The sequence below is a fragment of the Anoplolepis gracilipes genome, chromosome 12 (assembly GCF_047496725.1).
Source record: "Anoplolepis gracilipes chromosome 12, ASM4749672v1, whole genome shotgun sequence".
In the NCBI taxonomy this organism is placed as follows: Eukaryota; Metazoa; Arthropoda; class Insecta; order Hymenoptera; family Formicidae; genus Anoplolepis; species Anoplolepis gracilipes.
The window spans coordinates 10,188,012-10,210,702 of NC_132981.1; the positions used below are offsets into that span (position 1 = coordinate 10,188,012).

Sequence of the window (22,691 nt, forward strand, 5' to 3'; positions counted from 1 at the left end):
TGTCTGCGCGCGCATTCTTCAATGGCGATCGCAAGTCGTGGTGTGGATCTGTTCTTGTGCGGTGCTGCTGGTCCTACGATTGTCTCGACGTATAATCGTCGAATCCGAGGAACCGGGTGCACGGTCCGTGAGCACGACGATAAGAGTCGAGCTCGATTTTCGTCGAAAACGTACAGCACATAGCCGGCAAGACGAAGCTCAAAATGCCACTGGTGAGTCCTCCGTCCTGTGCTTTCTCTCGTTTGGAAGCTTCCCGTATCCTGGCTGTCAAGTCATCAACCCCGATAACGCTCTTTCTTCCGCTCTTCTTTTGACAATTCCTTCCTCGAAAATGTCTTTTCTTGTCCGTCGGTTCGGTCCTTAATTGATGAGCGAGAATGCGATTGTTTGTCTTCTCGATTTTCGAGGTGAGACCTGGGTGCGGTTTTGTGGTTAGTTACAAGCAAAATAAAAGGAAATATGAGACTTTTCAAGAGAGAACTTGTGTGTGAAGATCCATGCTTTAATATTAAGTTGTATTTTGTCTACAACAAGATTTAAAAAGATTGTTAGGAGTATAATTTAAATAGGTCAATAAAGATAGAAAAGTATGTCAATGTATGCAAGCTGATGCTAATGTCAAATGACTAGTATCTTTATCAGCAATATGTGTACAATTATTAATACTTATTAGTTGATAGAAGCTAATGTAAAAAAGATATCAAGCATATATCATGATATCTGTGGGAAAAAGAGAATAAATTAACAGAATTTTTAAACAAAAAGATTTAAAAATAGGTTGTACGATGCATCAATATTACATTTTATTTTATAGAGCGCAAGTTCGAAGAAGTCATTATGCGTACTGCCTGAAGATGTTATTCACGAGAGAAAAGTACGTTAGTGTACAAAAGAATCTAATATCAACGTTATTAACGTTATAATCAAAATTATAAATTATATTTAGTAACATTATTATTATCGATACAAAAAATAATATGCAGCATTATTTTTAATATTTATTATTTATTAATATGAATAAGAATAAAAATTTAATATATATATATATATATATATATATATATATATATGTTATAATATATATGAAATATATAAATAGTAGACTACAAATTAATACTTAAATATTGATTTAATTTTATATTTCTAACATAGGATAAAAATGAAAATGGCTATATTATGTTTTTCAGAGTAATCATGCTGCCCTCACACCATTGGAAGATATGTCTGCGGGACGAGGGCAAGCAGGTGGAGGGCCTCCTCAGAACTGTCAGAAAGTTTTTATACAGCGTGATTACAGCGAAGGAACGATGGTTAAATTTCAAACGCGATTTCCGACAGAACTGGAAAGTAGAGTGAGTATTTCAAATGATTCAAATGTTTCAATCTTTATAATTATATAATCTCTAGTAATGCTCTAGGATTATAATGAAACTTGAAAATAAAAAAAAAAAAAAAAGCTGATCGAGAAATATTTATTACAACATATCTTTCGATTTAGCTGGACAGACAGTTGTTCGAGTACACGATTAATCAGTTGAACAACTACTTCGCGGAAGCAGAGCGTGCTAGCTGTTCCACCTACTGCGAGAGCTGCCTATATTGTCTCACGGGTTATCTGATAAGCATCTGTACTGAGACACATTATGAGAAATGTCTACGTAAAGTTGCCAAATTTGTCAGCGAGCAGAATGATCGGGTATACAAGCCACGTGGCCTCCTACTGACGGATCCAACGACCCGCGGGCTAAGGCTAATAGAGATCTCGGTACTGGATAGACCTGCGTCGTGACTGCATATTAGCCGATCCAGGGAGTTCTTCATGTGACCCCCCGCGCAGCACTTTGGACATTACCTCGTCAGAATCACGGACATGCACGCGCTCGTGAGTGCCTGTCGGCATGATTACGGGGCATACCGGTTAGTTTGAGCCGGTTGCGCAGTGTGCAGGAATCCTGCAAGGCTGGAGGGATTCAATGATGATATCTTGCAGGTCGCAGGTCGCTTAGGTGCATCTTGCACATTTAATCTTGCCGAATACACGTGCAATGAGCTGAAACTCTCTTGCTATCGGGTCGAACTTAGTCGTACTTAGTCCTAAAAATAAAATATCGTAAATAAACGATAAAATATGTGTGTGGAAACTTACAGGAAACAAAAGTATGTATTGCGAATGATTTGTGGAGATTTCATTGTCGTAGATTTACCTGTCAATCTAATTAGAATAACATGCTTACACAAAGTTGGCCTAATTGTGACGAGAGAGTCTCGCGTTCATTGGCGTTCGTGATGTCTCGATCTTAAACGGCAGCTTCTCGAAGAAGAGAAAGCATGCATCGAAGCGCGTGGATGTAAAACGAAGCCGTGGCACTTCTATAAGTTCAATTTTTCTATATGCGTACAGAACATGTAACATACGAAAGTATATATGAAGTGTATGTGGCGAATCAAAGATTGCGGAGGTGGAAAAAATAATCTCGTTGTTTACATTGCTAGATGTGATTAAACAATCAAATTGTTTATCGTGAGCCGCTATATTGATTCGTCATGTATACAATGGGGTCTACATATTTTTTTACTGTTCATTTATGACTTTATCGTATCATCTGCATTTAATTAACGAGACGTGAATGAAATGTGTGTTTGCGTGAATTATTTAATGAAAAGATGGCATTCGAGTTTAACGTCTATGGTGCGTGCGTGTTGTTCAGAGAGAGAGAGTCCACCGAAAAACCTAACCGAGAACTTTAATAAGTTACACTTTCGATGAACGCTCAAACGAATGATAATTCTTCTCATCTTCCGCGATGTATCTTCCATTGCGTTTATGTATCCACATGCAAGAAAACAAGTCTCATTTCGCATACTTAATTATATACATATATCGGTTGTGGTGTTTCGGCGCGAATGGATATCTCTCGACAACAAAAGAAGATAGAATTTGTTTGATATTACAAGCACACGTTGCGCTATCAGGGAAATCCGAGGATTGGCTAAAGAAAAAAAAATGCATAAACGCAAAGAGTAAATTACGAATTCAAATCGATTGGCATTGTGATCAAGGATAAGCCGAAACCATTTGCGATGCAACGCGAGATATTTTGTACGTCACTTTAATCCGCTCTCTTAGTGGAAATTGAACGCCCGTTGGCTGTCGTCGCCGATCTCCGTTCGCGAGTCCTCGAGATCCGCTCGTGATATACTGAATGTTTTCTCTACTTTGTTAATTAGTTGTAAATGATGATCTCAAACGATACAACGACGCAACACCATATCTACATTTACTTTCTCTTATTCGCACTTCGGGAGCCTAAAGTGTCGGAGCAACAAGTGCCATCAAGAACAACATATTTTTCTTTGGCGTGGCATTACTTGGTCAATATTATTCGTATAGATCACGAATCGAGTTTAGGTTGCGATTCTCGATTTATGATATTATCGCGGTATCGCATACAAATGGTGAACGATCTCTCTCATTTTTGGTCACAATGCGCGCGGAGCGCCTGTCTGACGTTGTAATGCGACGTATTGTTAAAAGAAAAGAAAAATCTTGCCAAATCAACGTGTCACTGCCTCGGCGTACGATTTCCTAGCGCGGACGAGCGTGTAGAAGAAGAAACGTACGAATTAGAGAGCATCGAAGAGAGAAAGAGAGAGAGAGAGAGAGAGAGAGAGAGAGAGAGGAACGACTGAAGGAGATGGATTTTTCCAAACGAAAGAAAGACGATTTTTCAAACAGGAAGCGACATTAGGAAAAGGTTTTTTTTTTGTTGCCCAATTCTTTTGCACGTCGCAATATCACGTACACGGTGCTCTGACTACATGCAACATACGCATGTTTGCATATAATGTATATATAGCGGATTAATCGTCGACACACGGAGTATAAAAAAAAAGAAGCAAATCGTTGTTTATACTTAATTTAATTTAGTAGGACCAATATTGGATTGAGATGATCCGTAAAATGTAAAGGACACCATCGTGTTACGAATGTAATTTCTAAATGTTTTAATAATTAAAACGGCGTAAGAGCTCATATATATTTTGTTTTGGAGGCTGTCTTTTAAAAATTTAATTCCCTATCGATAATTTATATGCATAATTACAGACTATAATGTATATACATATGTATATACATATTTATATATATATATATATATATATATATATATATATATATATAAATTAAAGATATTTATATAACATGATCTATATCATATATATATAATATAGATCCTTTTATATATATATATATATATATAAAATATATAAGTCTATATATCATTATATAATTTATATTTATAGTGGCATATTTAAAAAACCCGCCTGCAGTATTTGCAAAATTTACAGTTCGCTACGCCCTCTTAAACATCGTGACCAATGGAGAAAGCAGGTGGAGGCGCTTCGATACTTCGAGAATCGCAAGCGTCACTTTCTCAACGAACTTCAAATCGTAATCAGTAACGGAACGGGTCGCGGCGGATCGCAACGGATCTGTACATTTTCCGCGATCGTTATCGCTTAAAAGTGAATGTCGCGCGCGAAGAATTATCGGGAGTGTTTTATAAAGCGTTTGTAATGCGCGATCGTTATTATATATCAGTATCGCGATCTCGGTAACGCGGCGATCCGCCTCGATGTCGCGTATCATCTCACTGCGTTATTTTCCCGCCAAAGTGCAGAAATATGCTTGGATCATCGTTAGGTAAAGTGCCTTTATATTAAGTTGTAATTATTATATTCTTTTTTAATGATTCATTATTTCAATTGTTGCGATCGATTCGCTTGAAATATTTTAACTGCCTCGATATTCCGAGAATTGCAATATCGAATTTTCCGTAGAATCTTCGATCTGACAGTTAATATGCATGAAATTACCTGCCGTGAAAACGCGCGTGATTATTCGCTTCGTACTTTCCTCACGATTGTTACTGTTTGAAAGAGGATCTCTACGCGCAAAAGATTATCAAATATTTCTCGTAAAATGTTTTGATTTCGGTATCGTGATTTCAGCATCGAAATCCGTTCCTGTGTGTCGTCCTGCATGGAGTTCGTCAAGGTTGCTCAAAGTCGTCTTCAAATCACTTTCCCGTCAAAGTGCAGCCAAAGCACAATGAATGCACCAGGTATGTGTTATATTTCGACTCATATGTATTAAATTTTTCCATTTTGCGTGGCGCCAAACTTGAGCAGATACCCATTATTATGATCGGTAATATCAATAAGTCTTCTTTTCTGCGAAAGAACAGAAAAAATATTTGATGGTTTAAAAACGAAATTTTTAATAATATTTTATCTTTAATGCTTAGTTATAAACCGGCTAATAAATCAAACTCTTGAGAGATTCATTAATTATAATGATGAATTATGATTGATTAAAAAAATTAACAATTACTTTTTCATAATGATTTTTAACAGTATTTTCTTCAGCTAGTAATATAATTAGTTTTTTTTATTAAAATGGTGACAATAGAAACAAATTAATATTCCTAAGATAAATATTTTTAAATAATTTTTTTAGATTTTGCAATATTAAAATATTGCGTTTTTATTAAAATAATTATTTTCGAATAATATTCTGCTCAAAACAAGACTTTTAATAAGAATATAGCGCGTATTTATACGCAAATTATATTTGATAAATATTTATATTTAAAAATCGTATTTTTTTTTAAATCTTATGTTACTGTGTTCTTGAGGGGTTTAAAATAATTTGGTATATTCGAGCAGTTGTTTGAGCACATCCAGATTTTATTTGACCGTGTGCAACAATTTCTGATAGGCATATTGATTCGCAGCTATATCAAAAGACTAGAAACCAGTCTCGTTTTCGTGTTGCTTAACTCTCAGACTCATCCAAAAACGCTTGAGAAATTCTGTAGGAAGTAACACCGATTTCGTACGCGCAAATTTTCATCCGAGATATCTGTCATTTAATTTAATCGATAATAAACAAAAAAAAAAGAGAAAAAATTTTACCACGCATTGAAATTGCTTTGAGATCGGAGTCGCTCTCCGATCAGATAACACGCGTAATAATGAAATAACGGAAATACAAACGAATGAGCGAACGTAATATTCGCGTTTGTCGCGATCTCCCGAAAGGTCAATGTACAAAACTCGAATTGGAAATAATCGCGGTGGACTCGCGTTCATGCTTGCGTCACAGATTACGCACGTTTGCATGCGTGCATGCGTGTACGATTTAATCCTATCATTGCCTCCGTTTACAAGCGCTGATTAACCGCGATACCAAAGTGCCGCCGCTCGCTATGTACTCATATATAATTCGTTATGTACATATATATATGACGAGAGTTAATGATGAATATGCGATCGTGTTTGCAACTATAAGCCAGCTACAAGTTCCATAAAAGAAGATAAAATTTTTTTATTTTCTCACATACGAAATTGAAAATGTTGCGCGCATGTGCTTATACTTTTTTTTTTTTTTTTAAATATATTCTCTTTATATACTTTTATAAAATTTAAAATCGTTGAAATTTTTACGCTTAGAGTTAAAATTCTTTATCTACACGATCTTAAAACATTTTAATTCTACTTACTTCAGATTGCGTTTTTACAAAATTGTAAATGCGAAACTTTGCTACTTATGGAATTTAAAATATTTTAAACGCATTTACTTGAGATTTTTTTATTTACAAAATTTAAAGTGTTTTAAACTTATTTATTTTGCTGAAAAAAATTTTAAATACTCGAATTGATTTAAATTAAGAAATCAATTTGAGCAATTTTTATTTCAACCGTATTAATTTAACTCTCATCTTCATTATCGCGGAGATCGCTTTGCGAGGAGAGATCTGAAATAACCAAAGCAATTAAAAATTGCACTTCTTTATAATTTGAATTGCATATCGTGGAGCAGCGTGTCCGCGAGTCCGACTTTGCACGTCCTCGATCTGCAAAGCATGTCATCGATCCCTTCGCCCGCCGAGCAATACATATAGCCTAGAATATCATCGAGATGCGATACAAAAAGATTGTCAAAATTGAATTCTTCATCATTATCATTCGACGATGCCCAATGTGTTCACATGCACACATACAGCACACTCCCTCGCGCTCTACGGGATTGCGATTATGAGCAATGTCGTTGTGAGGTGCAACGACCGACCGTCAAGTTCTCTAACTACCTAGCCATCGACTAAATGTACATACACGTTTACGTAATACCGTGTCTATGTATTATCGCCTTAAAATCTACGGGCAACAGTCTTCTCGAGATCCGACTTTTTGTGAGACATCACTTCGGATATTCTTCTCTTTCCTCTTTTCTGTGTGATATTTTTTTTCCTTTTCTCCTTTTTTACTTTTTACGTTTGGTTCGTTGATTTTGTACCGCGAAAGTTTATCATTATTATTATTACTGCGGATTTTGATTCGTCATTTTTTACCTTTTGCCGGATAATGGCATAGAGAAAAATACGTCATAGTCAATATAAGATATCTTCGAATATGTGTTTCCTTTCTCAGATTGTTAATATTATGCATTTGCCTGTTACGTAATCTTATCTCTTTTTTTTTTGCGTACTAAATTTCACTTAATATAATGTCGAGTTCTTTTCTGAATATTTTGATTTGAATTTGTGTTCAATTCAATAAAAAAAAAATAATATCAAGATATTTAAATCTCTTTATTTTCGTACATATCATGAAGCGAGCAATTATGAAACCAATTTTGTTTAAATTAGATTATTTTTTTCTCATAAAAAAAATTTAAATTGTCTTATTTATTTCGGTTAATTATTTTTTTTTAATTATCTTTTTTTAGACATTAATTCTTTGAGACTTGTTGCTACTTTTTTTTCAACAATATGTCATCAATTTTTTCGGATCTAATTAAACTCGTTTTTTTCATGTTTTTGATTTTTATAAGTTGCGAAACTTATATTATCTCTTTTCACTGCTGCTTCTCTCTATTTTCTTATTTTGATCAATTTTAATCAATTTTACTTATCAAAACAATCATTTTTAAATTGCAAATATTGTAGTCGTGTATGACAATTTCTACACATATCAATGTTTTTTTCTCTCCTGATAATTTCCGAAAAGGATTCATTTCCCATAAATATTTCGCCGCTGCAAAAGTAGCTTAAATGTTATTTTAAATAACTTTTTGGCATTATTCATTCATCGTGAGTAGTTCAATTACGTTATTAGAGCAGGTTATCTTCTTAAGAGCGATTTCTAAGAAGTTCATCTTGAAGCTCTTTTCTCGTGAAAGTTACATTCATCCACGGATTATCTGTCAAAGTGCGTTTAGCTTTCATAATGGCATCGGGAGATTTCATTTTCCACGATCTGGAAGCTGCGACGTGTATTGAAATATTCATTTCAAGATACATATCATAAACCGTTCGATACGGCATCATTCAGGAATGCTTTCGAGCGTCGTTGAAGTTAGCCGTCAAATGAGCAGGCACAGTTTGTTCCGATTCTTTCGTTCCGGGAGCAACGCTTTCGATTTGCCGGCGTCCTCTGAGCTGCTTCTAGCGTAGAGAGACCTGCTGATACGATGTCGAACTCCTTTGCTCAATGTACGTCCACCCTTCCTCAACGAGGCGAATCTACCGAGAGTCGACTTTTCCGGCACTTGTTCCTTTCTGTCGGCATGAGCGCAATTTAACGTTGTAACCGTGAACTCGATATCTCTAGGTTCGTAAGAGACGAATTCTTCCACTGGTTCCTCGATTGTGTCGCGATCGATCCACGTCAGTCCCATCTCGACTTTTTCCGCCAAGTCCTGCCAGTGTTTCCGGTTTTCGATGGTACCCTCGTGAAGTGGCTTTATCCACGGGAATGTCTCCGACATGACCTTGTAGAGCGGTAGGCAAATGACATCGATGAAACCGACTTGCATCTGTGGTAATTCATCTCGCCTCTCACGGTCCATCATCGCCACCGGCTGTTGGTTGAGCTGTAAACGTTCTAGATCGCCTTGGTCGAAAAACTCGTCGGCTACCAGCTTCGCCACGCGATGCTGCACATCCCAGGGCTTTGCTATCGCGCTCACGTCGCACGCCGTCATCATCATACCACATAGTACTACGAAAGAACAGTCAAAATTAATTAGTCATATTTGATAAAGAAAAAGGTGGCAAACAAGTGAAATGTAAAATAAAGTATCAAGTGATCTTACGTTCTTTTTTCTCTTCGCTCTGCCAATCGAATTCGCCTTCATCGATCACCTCCATGAAACGATTCCTCTTCTTGAAGTACATCGCCAGATCGGTCGATAGAATAGCGCTCTCCACGACTTTCATCACACGTCTGTAGTCCTCCATTGATAGACTTTGAAAGATATTGTTGCTGTCGGAATTTAGAATCATGACGCACTGATCGAAGTGATGATGTTCCATCGTGCTGGTCGAGTAGAGGATCGCCAGTGGAGATTCCGTTTTCGTTTGGAATGCGTTGTTGGTACCGCGATGGTCCAGATCGTGACAGAGACAAGCGACCAGAAGGCCGAGAATTTCCAAATCGGTCATGAATTGCTCCATTTTGCCAGTCTTCAGCATCGCGAACATCGTTTGCGCGACGTTCAGCGCGTGCCGCCAATTATGATACTTCACTGGCCTGTCAAAAATAATTTCTACTTTCACAATTCTATTTAAAATCGTGCGTTTAGTATCTCTAAAAACATTGTTTTCAACGGTAAAATTAAATTTAGCACTAAAACTAAATTGAAATATATATGTATATATATATATTCACCTGTAATTCTTCTTTACACTGAGTATCCATCTGCACAGGACGTCGTACGGTATATGAAACTTCTGTATGAGATCGCACTGTTTGAACATCCTGATGGTGGCACGACACGTGTCGTCGTCGGTGAGATCGAAATCGATGAACGTGAAACTGTAGAGATTATATGTTTCCGCGGACGGTATGGTATCGGAGACGAGTCGCAAAGCGTCTTCGTTGTTGGCGGTCGCGTGATAGCTCAGACACTCAAGGGCCACCTTTTGTTTCGCCATCAGTTTGCACGCAGACTCGTACATTTGCGTATTATGAATGCCGAGACCACAGAAGATGGCGAACGCCTCGAATATCGATACATCCGAGTCGGTGAAAGACGTGCCGTTATCCTGCAAGGAATTTTTTTCATTGTCAATAATCGCGCATTTGCGATGATTCTTTTATCAGTTTCATCTTATATGATACTTGTACATTTATATATAATATATATATATATATATATATATATATATATTTATAATACATTCTTGAAATAGGAATATATGGTTTTTTACGAATCTATTTGGCAATATTTATATTAATAGCATAAATAATTAAATTATATATTTTTATTAATATACATATATATGTATCTACATAATTCTTTTTAATTTTTATATAATTTCAATTGCACGCGAAAATATGGAGATATATGCAGAAATTGTCGCTGTTTCATATAGCGATTTGCACACTCAAGTAACATATTATTCTAAAAAAAACCAGCAATGTAATAATCGTGTATATAGCATACAGATTAAGAATTATTAAGGATTAAATGCAAAGTATCTATAATACATGCAAATTATCAACAACAGATTATAATAGATTATTCAAGATGATTGTGGAGTATTATTTAGAAATTGAGAAGGAGATTATCAATTCAGACCTTGTTGATCAATTGAGCAACTCCGATAACGATTCTCTGTCCGTTAACGATCGGCATGCACAGGATACTCCTAATGGGATTTTTCCTGCTCTCCATTACGTCTTTCTTCAACCACGTGGCGACGTCACCAATGTTGAGAATCTGACCCGTCGCGGCGACGTATCTCGCGATTTGTCCCAAGGGACTCGATAGGTCATTGTTGCTTGGTCGATAGACTCGTGCTTCCTGCGTTTCGTTCTCCATCTCGAAGACCATGGTGAATTTGGTGTCTTCCGTCTGAGAAAAATAGAGATGTAATATAATATAGCGTCTTATATAAAAAAGAATATCTACTAATATTTTTTATTATTAATTTTATTTATCTTTTTTTTATCTCTTAATTTTCAAGTTATTTCATGTAAATGTATTCTAAATTTTATAATAAATTGTATTTAGCGAGAAACAAAATTAAAACCTTAAAGATTTTCTCTCAGAAAAAAAATCTATATATTTTGTCTGCTATTAGAAAGATTCAATTCTTAAATGAATTCGATTAATGTCACGAAAGTAAAGCGAAGAAACGGTAAAATCCGTTTAGTTCATCGAAGAATGCTGGAAAATAACTGTAAAATTTTTATTTTTATTTATATATATATCCTGGTTTGAAAACTTGATCGGATTACTCACGTGCTGTTGAAAAATGTCCTCCATGTCGATGTTGTTACTCTGAGCCGCCAGGAAAGAGAAAAAGATCATCAGACTTACGAATTCGAGTAACACGTGACGGTGCCACTCACCTCTCTTCTCGACAACGGTTTTCTGCTCTCTTGCACTGATTTCCCAGGCCGTTCGACGATTTTCTCGAGATGCCCCTAGAACACGAGACTTACCCTTAGCATCTTTTACTCTAGTGCTCTTTAATAGTCGCACGAGACATTTGATTAATCGAATATTATGTTCAATTAAACGTGTCTGTTTCCATTACACACATGTAGGTATATGTAGTTTGGTTCGAGAATCATTTTCTAAATTTTCTAATAATTCTATTACGATTCCACAATGACAAATATATTCCACATGGATTTAAAATCTCTTTCGCAAATAGAAAACACACTTACTGCCTCGCCGCAATCCAAGTCAAGTAAATAAACGGCGCATCTCTCACACTTGAGGAGCTCCTTCGCCTCGGTCATGATCTTCGTGACGAGACACTCGAGATTGTTTTGCTCCTCGAATATGTTTCTCGCCAGATTGAGGAGTATCTGATTGCGTCGGTATTCCTGCACGGACAGCTCGAACAGTTGCGCGTTCTGTATGCCGATACCGCAGAACGTAAGGTATCTATGACAATCGATACGTTAGATAAAATTAGATGCTCGATTGTATTAATAAACTCATCGATCGCGCGCGACGCCGATTATAATTGCGTATACGGCAATTACAACATAGTCTTGTAACTGGCCTTGCGTTATGCAATCAGTTATGCGAAAACATCGCTTTAAACGACTCTGTTCAAATGTTTGATGCTTGTTATTACAAGGGCAGTTACATATTTTCCACGGGTAATTCACATCTCTCTCATTTACCTTTGAAACACTTCGACGTCTCTGTCAGTAAATTCGTTGCTACCGTTTGTCTTGTTAATGATTTGAGCAACTCCGATCACGTCGCCCTCGTAATTGCAAATCGGCATCGACAGGATTAACGTTGTTTTATATCCGGTTCGCATGTCGATAGTGCTGTTGAATCTCGGATCCTGATAAATGTCAACAGAAATCTCTATTTTAATCTCAACAACATCGAAGGTGTAGGACTCATCGATTAATTGGCTGTTAAACAGAATTATTCAGAGAATTAATTGCCTGAGAGATTCCTTTTTATCGCTTGTAAAAATTGTAAGATTGAATCAGAAGATTTTAGTGGCTCAGGGTGAATCGATTAAACTCGAAGAATACATAAGATGAATGTGCGTGAGAAACCTTATAAGCATCCTTGATGTTGATAATCTCCTTGGTCTGTGCCACATAACCGGCGATACCGACTCCGAACGGTATTTTGATCTCCTCGTTCTTCGCCCGTTGAATGGCTTCCTCGAGTTCGGTGTCTTGCCTGACGTCAAACAATTTTGCCACGAGATACCGATCGTCCAGAGGTCCCTTCGCCAAAAATAGACTGCCGCGATCGGCATGAGTAAGTAGGCCGACATTTACCAAGATCTTGTGGCAGAGGATGTTTATGTCCAGTTCGTTCGCCACATCTCTTATTAGCTCCATAAACAGATCGCTCTCGTCCAGTTTGCCGAGCTCCTCGCGACGACCCATTAGCGAGCTGTGAGTCCTATGAGAAAATGTAGTAGGTATGTGATTCGTATAATTGCAAAACGAGTCTTGCGATAGGAGAAATTTAAAGAAAGAAATTATTGTAATATTAAATAATTACTTAACAGATTATTTTAATATAATACGATTTGATTGTGTAAATACACGAAGGTGTGAGACATTAAATATTACGATACATTATTTGATTATTACGGGTTACCTATTGGGACTTCTGCTGCGCTTCGCGGGTGAGCTCGAGGCCAACCATGTTTGAAAGAGATCGGATGTAACGCTGTTGCGTTTGCCCCGATTAATAAGATTTTCTTCTTGCTGCACGCGCGGCGCATTTGGTGTTATCGTTTGCAGCATGCACGTGCTCTGCAATCGTTGCCGAAGCTGAAGGCTTGCTTTCTCCCGCAGCCACGTTTCGGCTAGAGCGGGATTCGCCTCTAGATACCTTTGCCATTCAAGAATTTAATTATATAATGTATGTGTGTGAATTTACCTAACATACGTAAGATCTTGCTAACTCGAATCTCTATTTTTTATATGATTACTTATTTTTTTTTAAATATATTATATTAATGATAATATGATATTAATCAATATTTCTGCATTAATAAAAAATGAAACCTAATATGTTGACAACACTTGGTACATCTTTAACGTTAACATTTTTTAGAAAGCTTTAGAAATAATTAATTTAATTATATTAATAATATGTAAAAATAATAATATTTAATTAAGTAATAATATTGTCATTAGAGGGAGGGAGAAGGCAAGAATAATTTAATATAAATTAAGTACCTCCCAACTCTATCCATGGTAAGGTTGTCGTCCTCGTCGTACTCGTGTATGGTGTCCTGACAGCTGACCTTCTTGCTTCTACACAGCTTGGCGATCTCAATCTCCTTCACGTCAGTCTTTGTGCTTGTACTTAGAGATACTTTTGATTTTGGTCGCGCGGACGTTTTTAACTTTCCGGGACTATCGTCGATAGAATCGACATCTTCCGATTGCTCGGGATTGAACGAGCGCACTAAAGGACAGTCGTTTTTCTCCGGCGTCCTCTCGGACACCGGTTTCGTAGAGATCTTCATTGTCTCAAAATTCTCAAGATTGTTGTTGTGGTTTGCCTACAAAAGAACGAAATTGTCTGGTCGTATACTATAATATTTACTTTTAATCTTTAACATATAGTTGATTTGTGATATAAAAAGTATAAAAAAACAAAAGCCCCGGTTTCATAAGATACTTTTCAAAGAATCAGTTTCAAAGATATTCCACAAGTCAGTTTTTTCTTTAATTATTTTCCTCCTTAATTCTAATTATTTGGATATTATTATTTTTGTACATAATTTTTAGTGTTTTACAATATCAGAGCTTTTTTAAATAAAATTTAAATAATTAAAAAAAAAATAGTAATTTATTTAAATATTTGATCTATTTTTGTACAAAGTAAAATACATATATTTAAAGCGATACTTAAATATTTCTACCTTTTTATATGTTTGTTTTGACAATTCTTAATTATTAAAATATTCGGGCTCTGAATGTCTTTACTCAAGTATCGTCAAAACACAATTATATGATTATGACGACAAAGATATTAATGTAATTTGTTTAATTACTTCCGTGTCGGCAGCCTCCGACAACTCGTCATCCACTTCGTCTTCCGCTTCCATATCACCTTGAGCTTAATGTGACGTGCATCGAGCGCAATAGGAACGTTCAGTTATGTTTGTCGCGAGAGCGGTGCTAGTGAAAAGGCTTCACATCTCATCGTTTTCCGACGTTATCTTTGCGGGTCTTGAAAATTCCAATCTGAAAGCAATTCGTGGTTTCTTCGTGATGTGAAGTATTTTTTTTTATTCTTCTATTCTTATATATTTTATTTTATAATATCGTAATAATATTATTTTTTGTGACTTATCAACAGACAGACATAAATCGAATAACGTGATTTAAATTAATTTAAATAAATAAATAATTGAATAAACAATTCGCTATATTACACGCGATAACAAAGATTCAACCTAACCACATGATTGTTGTTGTTATAGCGCAAAGCCGCTATTTTATTTATAGACGAATGCTCTTCAACAATTCGTATCGATTTTTAATATATGAATATGTGTACAGAGTAATAATATGTAGAGAACTTAATTTTTTTTTTCATATCGCTTTGCGTTTGTTAATTAACATAATTTACGCTGATGTAATTCGCGATTTCTCTTTTGCGATGTGTCACTTCGAATAATCTAGACAAAATTTTATACGACTGTTGGAAAAATGCTTTAACACTTTATGATTACGCAAATGTTTTGGAACGTCGTCGTTTACATATTTCAAGGACCGACAAGAAGCGATTATATATAAATTTCATATTTCATGTACGAAATTTTTTATTTTTGTAATCGTATATACGACTTCTCTCTCCCTCATTAAATCTCCTCCCTCGCGCATTTTCGTTCTCTTTTACTTTTCTCCCTCTCTCGCGGACGGGAGGGCGGGATCGAAGGCAACGACCCACTGGGGAAATCCACGTCTAATCACTGAATTATGAAATTATGCGATTTAATATTCATGAAGAAGCCGCCCAGTCGCCGCCACCGCTGCCGCCGTCGTCTGCAATTCTCAACGAGAATAACCGCTTCGCATTAAGTCCCTTGTTAATACGTTTCCTGTCGATGATTATCCTTCCCGCGCGCATCTCTCGCTCTCGTAACTCCGACATTTTATCCGCTAAATTGGAACCGAGACTGCGGATAATTGGAATATTATGGCGACATGTGGATATGTAATATTGCGAATTTGTTATTATGTTCAAGCACATTGTGCGTCGTGATTATTTTTCTTAAGAAACGCGTCATATGAAATCATATTACATTTATAAATGAGCCATTATTATAATAATTAAAGTATGTATTACATTTGAATGTGCTTTGAATTTATCAAACTGTTATTTAATTTAATTTTTGAAAAACAAAAATTCATATATTTTTATATTTATGTACATGTAGGTATTTCTTCAAATTATATTTAAATGAAATTAAATAGAGTAGTTCGTGGCTTATTTGCGTCATAAACTTTGATCTAATAAAAGCCCTTTACCTGTAGTAACTTATAACTTTCGAAAGCTATTAGCGGATCACGTGTTACTATGTACCTTATGTTTATTATAATATGGTATATATCTCTATTTAATATTATTATATATTGAAGGGGCTATCGCAAGTTAATTTTCTCAAATTAATTTCGCAAGAAATATATTAAATTAAATATATACGTAATATTTTTAGATATATTATGTACTTTTCATACATTTCATATATTTAAGAATTCGTGAGGGAGATGAATTTTTTAATACGCGAATTTAATTGCTTACTTACACAATACCAAGAGTAAATACGGCAACTCGACCAGCGCAAACACAGCCACCTGCATTGCTCACCTGCGGTAAACCGTTCGCGACGATCGTCTTATAAATGCAGCACACCCGCGTGTCTGGCCCGAAATAGCCATCACTCCTGCGAAATGTCACTTGTGGTTTCTCGCTATACGTGAAAGCCGCTCGTCCCTTTTCACGTACAATCGCAAGTCCTTTGTTGACAACCACGAATCCGTGGAAGAGACATTATTTCAACGGGCCACGAAAAGTTTCTCACAGAGAAATCCGTCACTATTTATCTTGAAAATAAACATTATCGAACGCACGAATGTACACGCAAGTCGCACGTTTTTCCATTTTTATTGAAAATCTCCTTTCGTATTTCTATCGCCGCGTCGATATCCTTCTTTGCAAGCGCAACAAAGATTCGGTCGACTATTGTTTGTGACGTTTCTCTTCTCGTGCTTGCATGCGTCGCGGACGCAACGTGCTTCCAAAAGCGTTCAATCGCGATCGACCGAACGAAAGCTCGTCGAATGAAAGTACGACTGTCTCGTCGTTTGGCAAAATTTGGAGACGCGAAACGTCGCCGCGCGATCACGCAGACGCATACTCGTGACTCGCGTATTTTTTTTCACGTTCAAGTTCGTCGCCATTCGATATATCTGTCACGGCGTGTTCTCCATCGTTTTTCATTTTCGTCCGCAAAATCGACAATAAACGCAATCAATTTACAATCTTCCTACTTTATTGCATTATCTGTCTCTCGCATTCTTAATTCCTTTCTTTTATTTCTGTATTAATTATTTTTTCCAAGCGTATTACGGTTACGCGCGAAACTAATCGGCTGATTAGAACCCCTTTTTATTCTTTGTCAAAGTAGCTCATCAGATAGGCTCAGTGGTGATCACGCGTGATCGGTGTGAGCTCTAAACGAGAGGATCTCCGACCGCTTCCGGGAACGAGATCATCGCCTCCTCCGCACGCGGCTTCGATCGTCCCCACGTCGTCGGCCTCACAAATAGAAAAGCCCTTCCCCCGCGCCTTCCTCACGAGTTATTTATCGTAGAATCGCTCCGATCTCTCGCGCGGGACAGGATCAAGGCGCAATTCGATGACGCGCGATCATGAGCACGAAACCGCATCTACCGGTACATCTTCTTCGCAAACTGGTCTTCCTCGTTCGCATCCTTCTCTCGTCCACGGAATTGTTTGCGTAAGTAAAGACGAAACTCTTGGATCTTTGCGCTGGTCGACTGACAACCGACGTCTAGTGACAAGTCGATCTCGACGAGGTCTTTAATTCGCTCGACGGAGCGAAACGACTCACAACATCATCTCCTCGAAGAATCACCCCCTTTTAACGTCACGCTTTCAAGATCAGCTCGCTGACAACCTTGGCAATTTCTCCTCGCTCGAGACACTATCAGATCTTCATTCTAATTTCAGAGGACTTGTCCGGAACTTTCTCGGATAAGATTTCACAGAACCGGGAGTCTGAGTCTTGGGAGGATATCCCGGTTCCGAGACGATCTCGCGCAGCGCTAATCGCGTGACACGGCTGCGTTTTCGCGCCGGGACGCGACACGACGGTCCGGTCGGCGACTACGTCGAATGGCGTGCGTACCGGTCGAAAGCTCCGAGCTTACTGAAGTCTCCCTCTCGGCTCTCGGCTCTCGGCTCTCGGCTCTCGGCTCTCGGCTCTCGGCTCTCTCGGGTCAGGCGGACGCGGGTAGCGGGTATTCGAGGAGGAGAGCGGCTGGCTACGCGTTCGAGCCTCCCACGGTTTCTCCGCTCCGCGCGCGTCGTCCGCCGACCGTCTTGGGGTGTCCTATCGTCGCATCGAGCGCGCATCCGAGTGTTATCTAGGCGAATATAGTAGACGTCCGTCTACTCGCGGCTATATATCTCTCTATTGAGACACGTGATGTTTATCGTCGTGCGTGTAATACATACTCGCGGCACATAGTCTACCTTCTCCGCGGCATTCTCCGCGAGCTCTCCGCAACATCCACGCTTATCGTCTTCGTAAGGTAGCCACGCTCGATGTGCGCGTGTGCGCGGATGCTCACGGACGCTTATCTTCCACCAGCTGGTGTAGGTGGGAAGCTGCGCGCGCGCGTACATACGCGTGTATATACATCTCTCCGTACGCTGTATGTGTGTGCGCGCACGTGCGGCTGGGATACCGAGGAGATGTCTTCTCTCTCTCGCGCGTGTTCTCAACCCTCCGGGAAAGATCGATAGCGGCTGGCGGAGAGAGAGTATCCCGGACAAGGCAGGCAGGCAGGCAGGCAGGCAGGCAAGCAGGCAGGCAGGCAGGAGGGCAGGCAAGCAAGCAAGCAAGCAAGCAAGCAGGCAAGCAGGCAAGCAGGCAGGCAGGCAGGCAAGCAAGCAGGCAGGCAGGCAGCCAGCCCAGGCAGGCAAGCAGGCAAACGGCCAGGCCAGACAAGCAGCATGCCCTGTCGCCCTGCACGCGAGAGATTTTCGGCTTCGGAATTTCGCGAGCGCCGGCCGGCGCGGTGATATGCCGATGATGCCGCGCTCGATCGATCGACCCGCTTCCTTCTCGCTTACCCGCGCGCGCTTTGCGGAAGCTAACGAGCGCGGAAGCCCCCGATAATCGAACACCTGTGCCTATATAATGCGTGTTTCGAGATATTTCAACACATATCGACGCTACGCGTCGCTATTAATGCGATTAACGCACACGGGTATGTTGGATTCCAACCCTTCAACATTGACGCGAGGAATGATGACCACTTGAATGATATATTTTTGTAAAATTCAACTGCAGTGGCCGCAGTTACTGCACGATATCGCGTATTAATATTCGAGTGTCAAAATTAATGAGATACTCCTCTACACACGTGTATGCCCTTTGATATTCCATGTAATAATTGTACAGATCCTCTGTAATAGTCTCTTGAATGTTAGTTGTTCGTTTATCAATTTGCGATAGAAAATTCCTAGGCTCAATATTTCATCTTGCATTTATTTACGATAGATATATATTTCGATGAGAATTTCTTTTTAATTATAAACAATTGAAAATATATGAACCGGAGAAAAATAGAAAGAAATTCTCAAAATCTAGTCTAATTGGTACGAATTGCGACGTTAAAAGTAAATCTCACAAATTACGAAATCTTAATTAGTCCCGGTATTGTCGACGGAATAAGCATTGGTATGTTCTTTGTACTTGTATTGACTAACGACTATTGTGTCTTTGTCGCTCTTGGTATCGAATAATCATCCGGTATTACATGTAAACCCTTATCAATGCTAATTGGCAATCGTTTCGCGTTAATGTTTCACGTTTCATTATGCAACATACGTGTACGTCCACTAGATGAAAGTAAAATCGGATTACGTCAATGTTTCATATATAAGGTGTGTCGCGCATTTTGCTTTGTACATTTTTCACGTTGCAGTTGCTACTTTTATCTTTCTTCCAATTGCAAAAAATAAATTGCAACTCACCGGCCAAAGCATTATAATTTTCGATATCGAATACTTTGGTAAAGAAATTTCAAATCAACTTTTTGTCGAACTTGTGTCAAAAGATTAAAATTATCTTTTACACCTACTTAAATGTATTTAAATAATACACACATATTTAGTTTTTAAATGTAAATACATTTTTTATCTTTTGTACATACTTTAATTTTATAGATTTCTCAAAGTTTATCGGAAGCGATATTGTTTATGCATTTTTCAGAAAATTCAATTATGAAAAAATGCTTTTTCCAACACTCTGTACATGATATATGGTGTCTGATCCTTTTTCGTTGATACAATACTGACGCTTAACCGAAAACAAGTGTTCTTTCTTGAAGCAATATTGCATAAAATGTAATAAAGATTACACAGTTAAACACTGTTGCATAGTCTGGTCTCTTATCGTCTATTATATTATTATTACTGTTATCGGCAAGTTAAAATTTTTATCCTCACAAAGGTTTTAAAGTAATTATAGCAAGTAATGTAACATATTTTGCTCGTTTCTTTACAAAAATAGCTCGATGCAACGATGTTTTAATATTGTATTTTACAAGCTTAGTTTTTGTTACACATGACGATGTTATGTGAGATCTGTGTAACATAATGTCGCCGTCGAAATCCATGTGTTATTACACGGTTACATCGTACGTCTGTTTATACGAAATGAGAGACTAAATTACGTTTTTCTGTACTCCCATTTCTCGAGATCCTTTTTAGGACAATGTCGCCGATTGACTGTCCCGATTTAAAGCGCGAGTCCTCGTGAATAACAGACACACCGAGGTCATTTAGCTATTACGAGTCTGTTTTTGTTTTCCTCTTTTTATTATCCGCGCAATTTGTCATAATTTGATTTTAATTTCGATTCTAATTTTCTACGTAATATACGGAATTAATGCAACGGGATTGGATTGCTCTTCGTCACGTTATGGAAATCAATAGATAGCACAGAAAGGCTCGACAAAGTGTTCGTTTTCCAAAAGTTTACAAAATTTGATTATTGCTTGCAAAAAAGTTATACCAAAATATGTACTATTATTATAAATATTAAAATAAAAAAATAGCTCTGTCCTTGTTTTGTGACAACGCTATAATCTAAAAGTCAGATTTAATATCGCGTGAGAACACTTTGTAATACAAGTGGTATTGCAAGAGGAATAAATGAATAAAAATATAAAAAACAACATTTTTTTTACTTTAGGTTTAATATTGCTCTTATTTTGCAAATACACAGATTTACTATCTGTGCGCTTGTTTAGTAACGATTAATTTTTGCGTTGACATTTAAACGTTTTGCTATATTACTTTTTATCAATGTATTCATTGAGTAAGAAAACAAAAGGAGATATTTAAGTTTTCTTATATGATATTTTCTGTATTTTTTTTAAAACCGAGTTACGTTTTAAGAATAAAGATTTAAGCGAAACATTTTAGTCACGAAAAAGCATTTACGTAATAACAAAAGGAAATATTCTGATTAATTTGAACAATTTTAAAATACCGATGTGACACAAGATTCATTATTATTAAAGATAATATAAAAATGTAAAAGAGCTTTCGATTTTTTTCTTACAAAATTCTTATATTTAATACCTAAAAACATAAGATTTTTTGGAATGAATTATGACGTTTCTATCAAAATAACGATTCAATCATCTGGAACAATGGAACATAATACACACCTTGTGTCTCCTTAGTATTTTCTCAGCCTTTCTTTGACGATGATACCAGAGGAAAATTTGATATCCGGAAGATTCCGACTTTAATTTCGATTTGTGCGTGTCGACCGATCGAACCTGCGAAGTCGCGTATCATGGTAAAATACATATATATGACATAGTCGATGTAGGTGGACAAAATGTCAGGGACACCGATATCGCGCAGAAATGAAGGCAGAAAGGTCTCGTCCCGTTGGATTCCCGCCAGGGTTATGGTTTCGAAAATGAGATGAAAACGGAGAGAGAGAGAGAGAGAGAGAGAGAGAGAGAGAGAGAGAGAGAGAGAGAGAGAGAGAGAGAGAGAGAGAGAGAGAGAGAGAAAGAAAAATAACCGGACGAAAAAAAAACTCTAGAAGGACCATCGAGATTTGATGGGCCCTGAATGACTCGTTAGTGATGACGAGGAGAAAAAAAAAGTCGAGAGTCGCGCGGGCGGAGGACGGACGGGCATTAAATTTCGCTCAGGGTCGACGACGAGGGCTCTGGCACGCTTTATCGCGGGTTTTACTCCGCGATCTTTCATGCAACGCCGCGCCACTAATCTCTGCCACATCACCGAATACAAAGATGGAGGACCGGAATTGGGGCAGCGTGCGAGAGAGGAATGGATGTTTAAAGCTTGAAAAGGCTCCTTTACTGAAGGAAAAGATAATGAAGACATCGTTCGCGAAGGTTAAACGAGTACGATACATGTATATAGGAATTTACGTCGCAAGAAAACGTATGAGAAAATAGTTTTAAATGAAATAGCTCTTAATTTAATTTTGAAGCAAATAATAAATACGAGAGAATTTTGTATACAAATTATTTATAAAAAAAAAAAATATTCTACCTACGTATTATTATTTAAATAATTGTCCCAAATAATATATATATTAAGAAAATTATACAGGAAAAAAAATCGTCGTCTCTCGTCTACGCGATGATTATATCTCACAATATTTACCTTACCACGTTATCTCGGTGTTACTCCGAGTTTTGCGTCACGAGGCCCATCAACGTTTCGTCGTGCAAAGGCGGACGAAAATTACCGGATCATCGTCATGCTCCTCCATTAAATATACGTGACGTTTTTTCGTCCTTTAAGTTGTTGACTTTTCTTTGCGGTTGTTTTTCTTTTATCACGGTTTTCTTTA

The 22,691-nt window shown here is 37.6% G+C and overlaps 3 protein-coding genes across 5 annotated transcripts in view; 2 read left to right on the forward strand and 1 right to left on the reverse strand.

The window, feature by feature from the left end:
- The first annotated feature begins 29 nt into the window (after nt 1-29).
- LOC140672131 (golgin subfamily A member 7) lies at nt 30-4,035 on the forward strand. Its single transcript, XM_072903998.1, has 4 exons — nt 30-212; nt 815-874; nt 1,188-1,352; nt 1,499-4,035. Exons 1-4 carry the CDS (start codon nt 204-206, stop codon nt 1,787-1,789), a joined length of 525 nt encoding a protein of 174 aa, XP_072760099.1. The 5' UTR covers nt 30-203; the 3' UTR covers nt 1,790-4,035.
- A 994-nt stretch (nt 4,036-5,029) lies between these two features.
- Nucleotides 5,030-22,691, forward strand: part of Gprk2 (G protein-coupled receptor kinase 2) — a 71,322-nt gene continuing 53,660 nt past the window's right edge. Inside the window, exon 1 of the mRNA XM_072902899.1 lies at nt 5,030-5,123. The gene's annotated coding sequence lies outside the window, so the exon portion shown is untranslated. The remainder of the gene's footprint in view (nt 5,124-22,691) is intronic.
- Nucleotides 5,728-17,093, reverse strand: Pde6 (phosphodiesterase 6). Of its 3 annotated transcripts, none has more exons than XM_072903103.1 (13): nt 16,397-17,093; nt 14,574-14,766; nt 13,750-14,078; nt 13,163-13,399; nt 12,604-12,961; nt 12,211-12,380; nt 11,743-11,965; nt 11,421-11,496; nt 11,312-11,358; nt 10,646-10,921; nt 9,733-10,109; nt 9,158-9,594; nt 5,728-9,063 (listed from the first exon to the last, which is right to left on the reverse strand). In XM_072903103.1, exons 2-13 carry the CDS (start codon nt 14,625-14,627, stop codon nt 8,426-8,428), a joined length of 3,222 nt encoding a protein of 1,073 aa, XP_072759204.1. In that variant the 5' UTR covers nt 14,628-14,766; nt 16,397-17,093; the 3' UTR covers nt 5,728-8,425. The 3 variants fall into 3 exon arrangements, with proteins under 3 accessions (XP_072759204.1, XP_072759205.1, XP_072759203.1); XM_072903104.1 differs by having other exon boundaries at nt 11,312-11,350; nt 11,422-11,496; nt 16,335-17,093; XM_072903102.1 differs by having other exon boundaries at nt 16,335-17,093.

Bases quoted from the DNA above. Each gene is read 5' to 3' on its own strand.
- Pde6 (XM_072903103.1), bottom strand. From the start codon at position 14,627: ATGGAAGCGGAAGACGAAGTGGATGACGAGTTGTCGGAGGCTGCCGAC. The intron at 11,359-11,420 runs TGAGTGGCACCG...TCTCTTTCCTGG, and splicing joins ACCGTTGTCGAGAAGAGAGG to CGGCTCAGAGTAACAACATC. The intron at 9,064-9,157 runs GTAAGATCACTT...GTTCTTTCGTAG, and splicing joins GAGCGAAGAGAAAAAAGAAC to TACTATGTGGTATGATGATG.
- LOC140672131 (XM_072903998.1), top strand. The intron at 875-1,187 runs GTACGTTAGTGT...TATGTTTTTCAG, and splicing joins ATGTTATTCACGAGAGAAAA to AGTAATCATGCTGCCCTCAC. The intron at 1,353-1,498 runs GTGAGTATTTCA...CTTTCGATTTAG, and splicing joins CGACAGAACTGGAAAGTAGA to CTGGACAGACAGTTGTTCGA.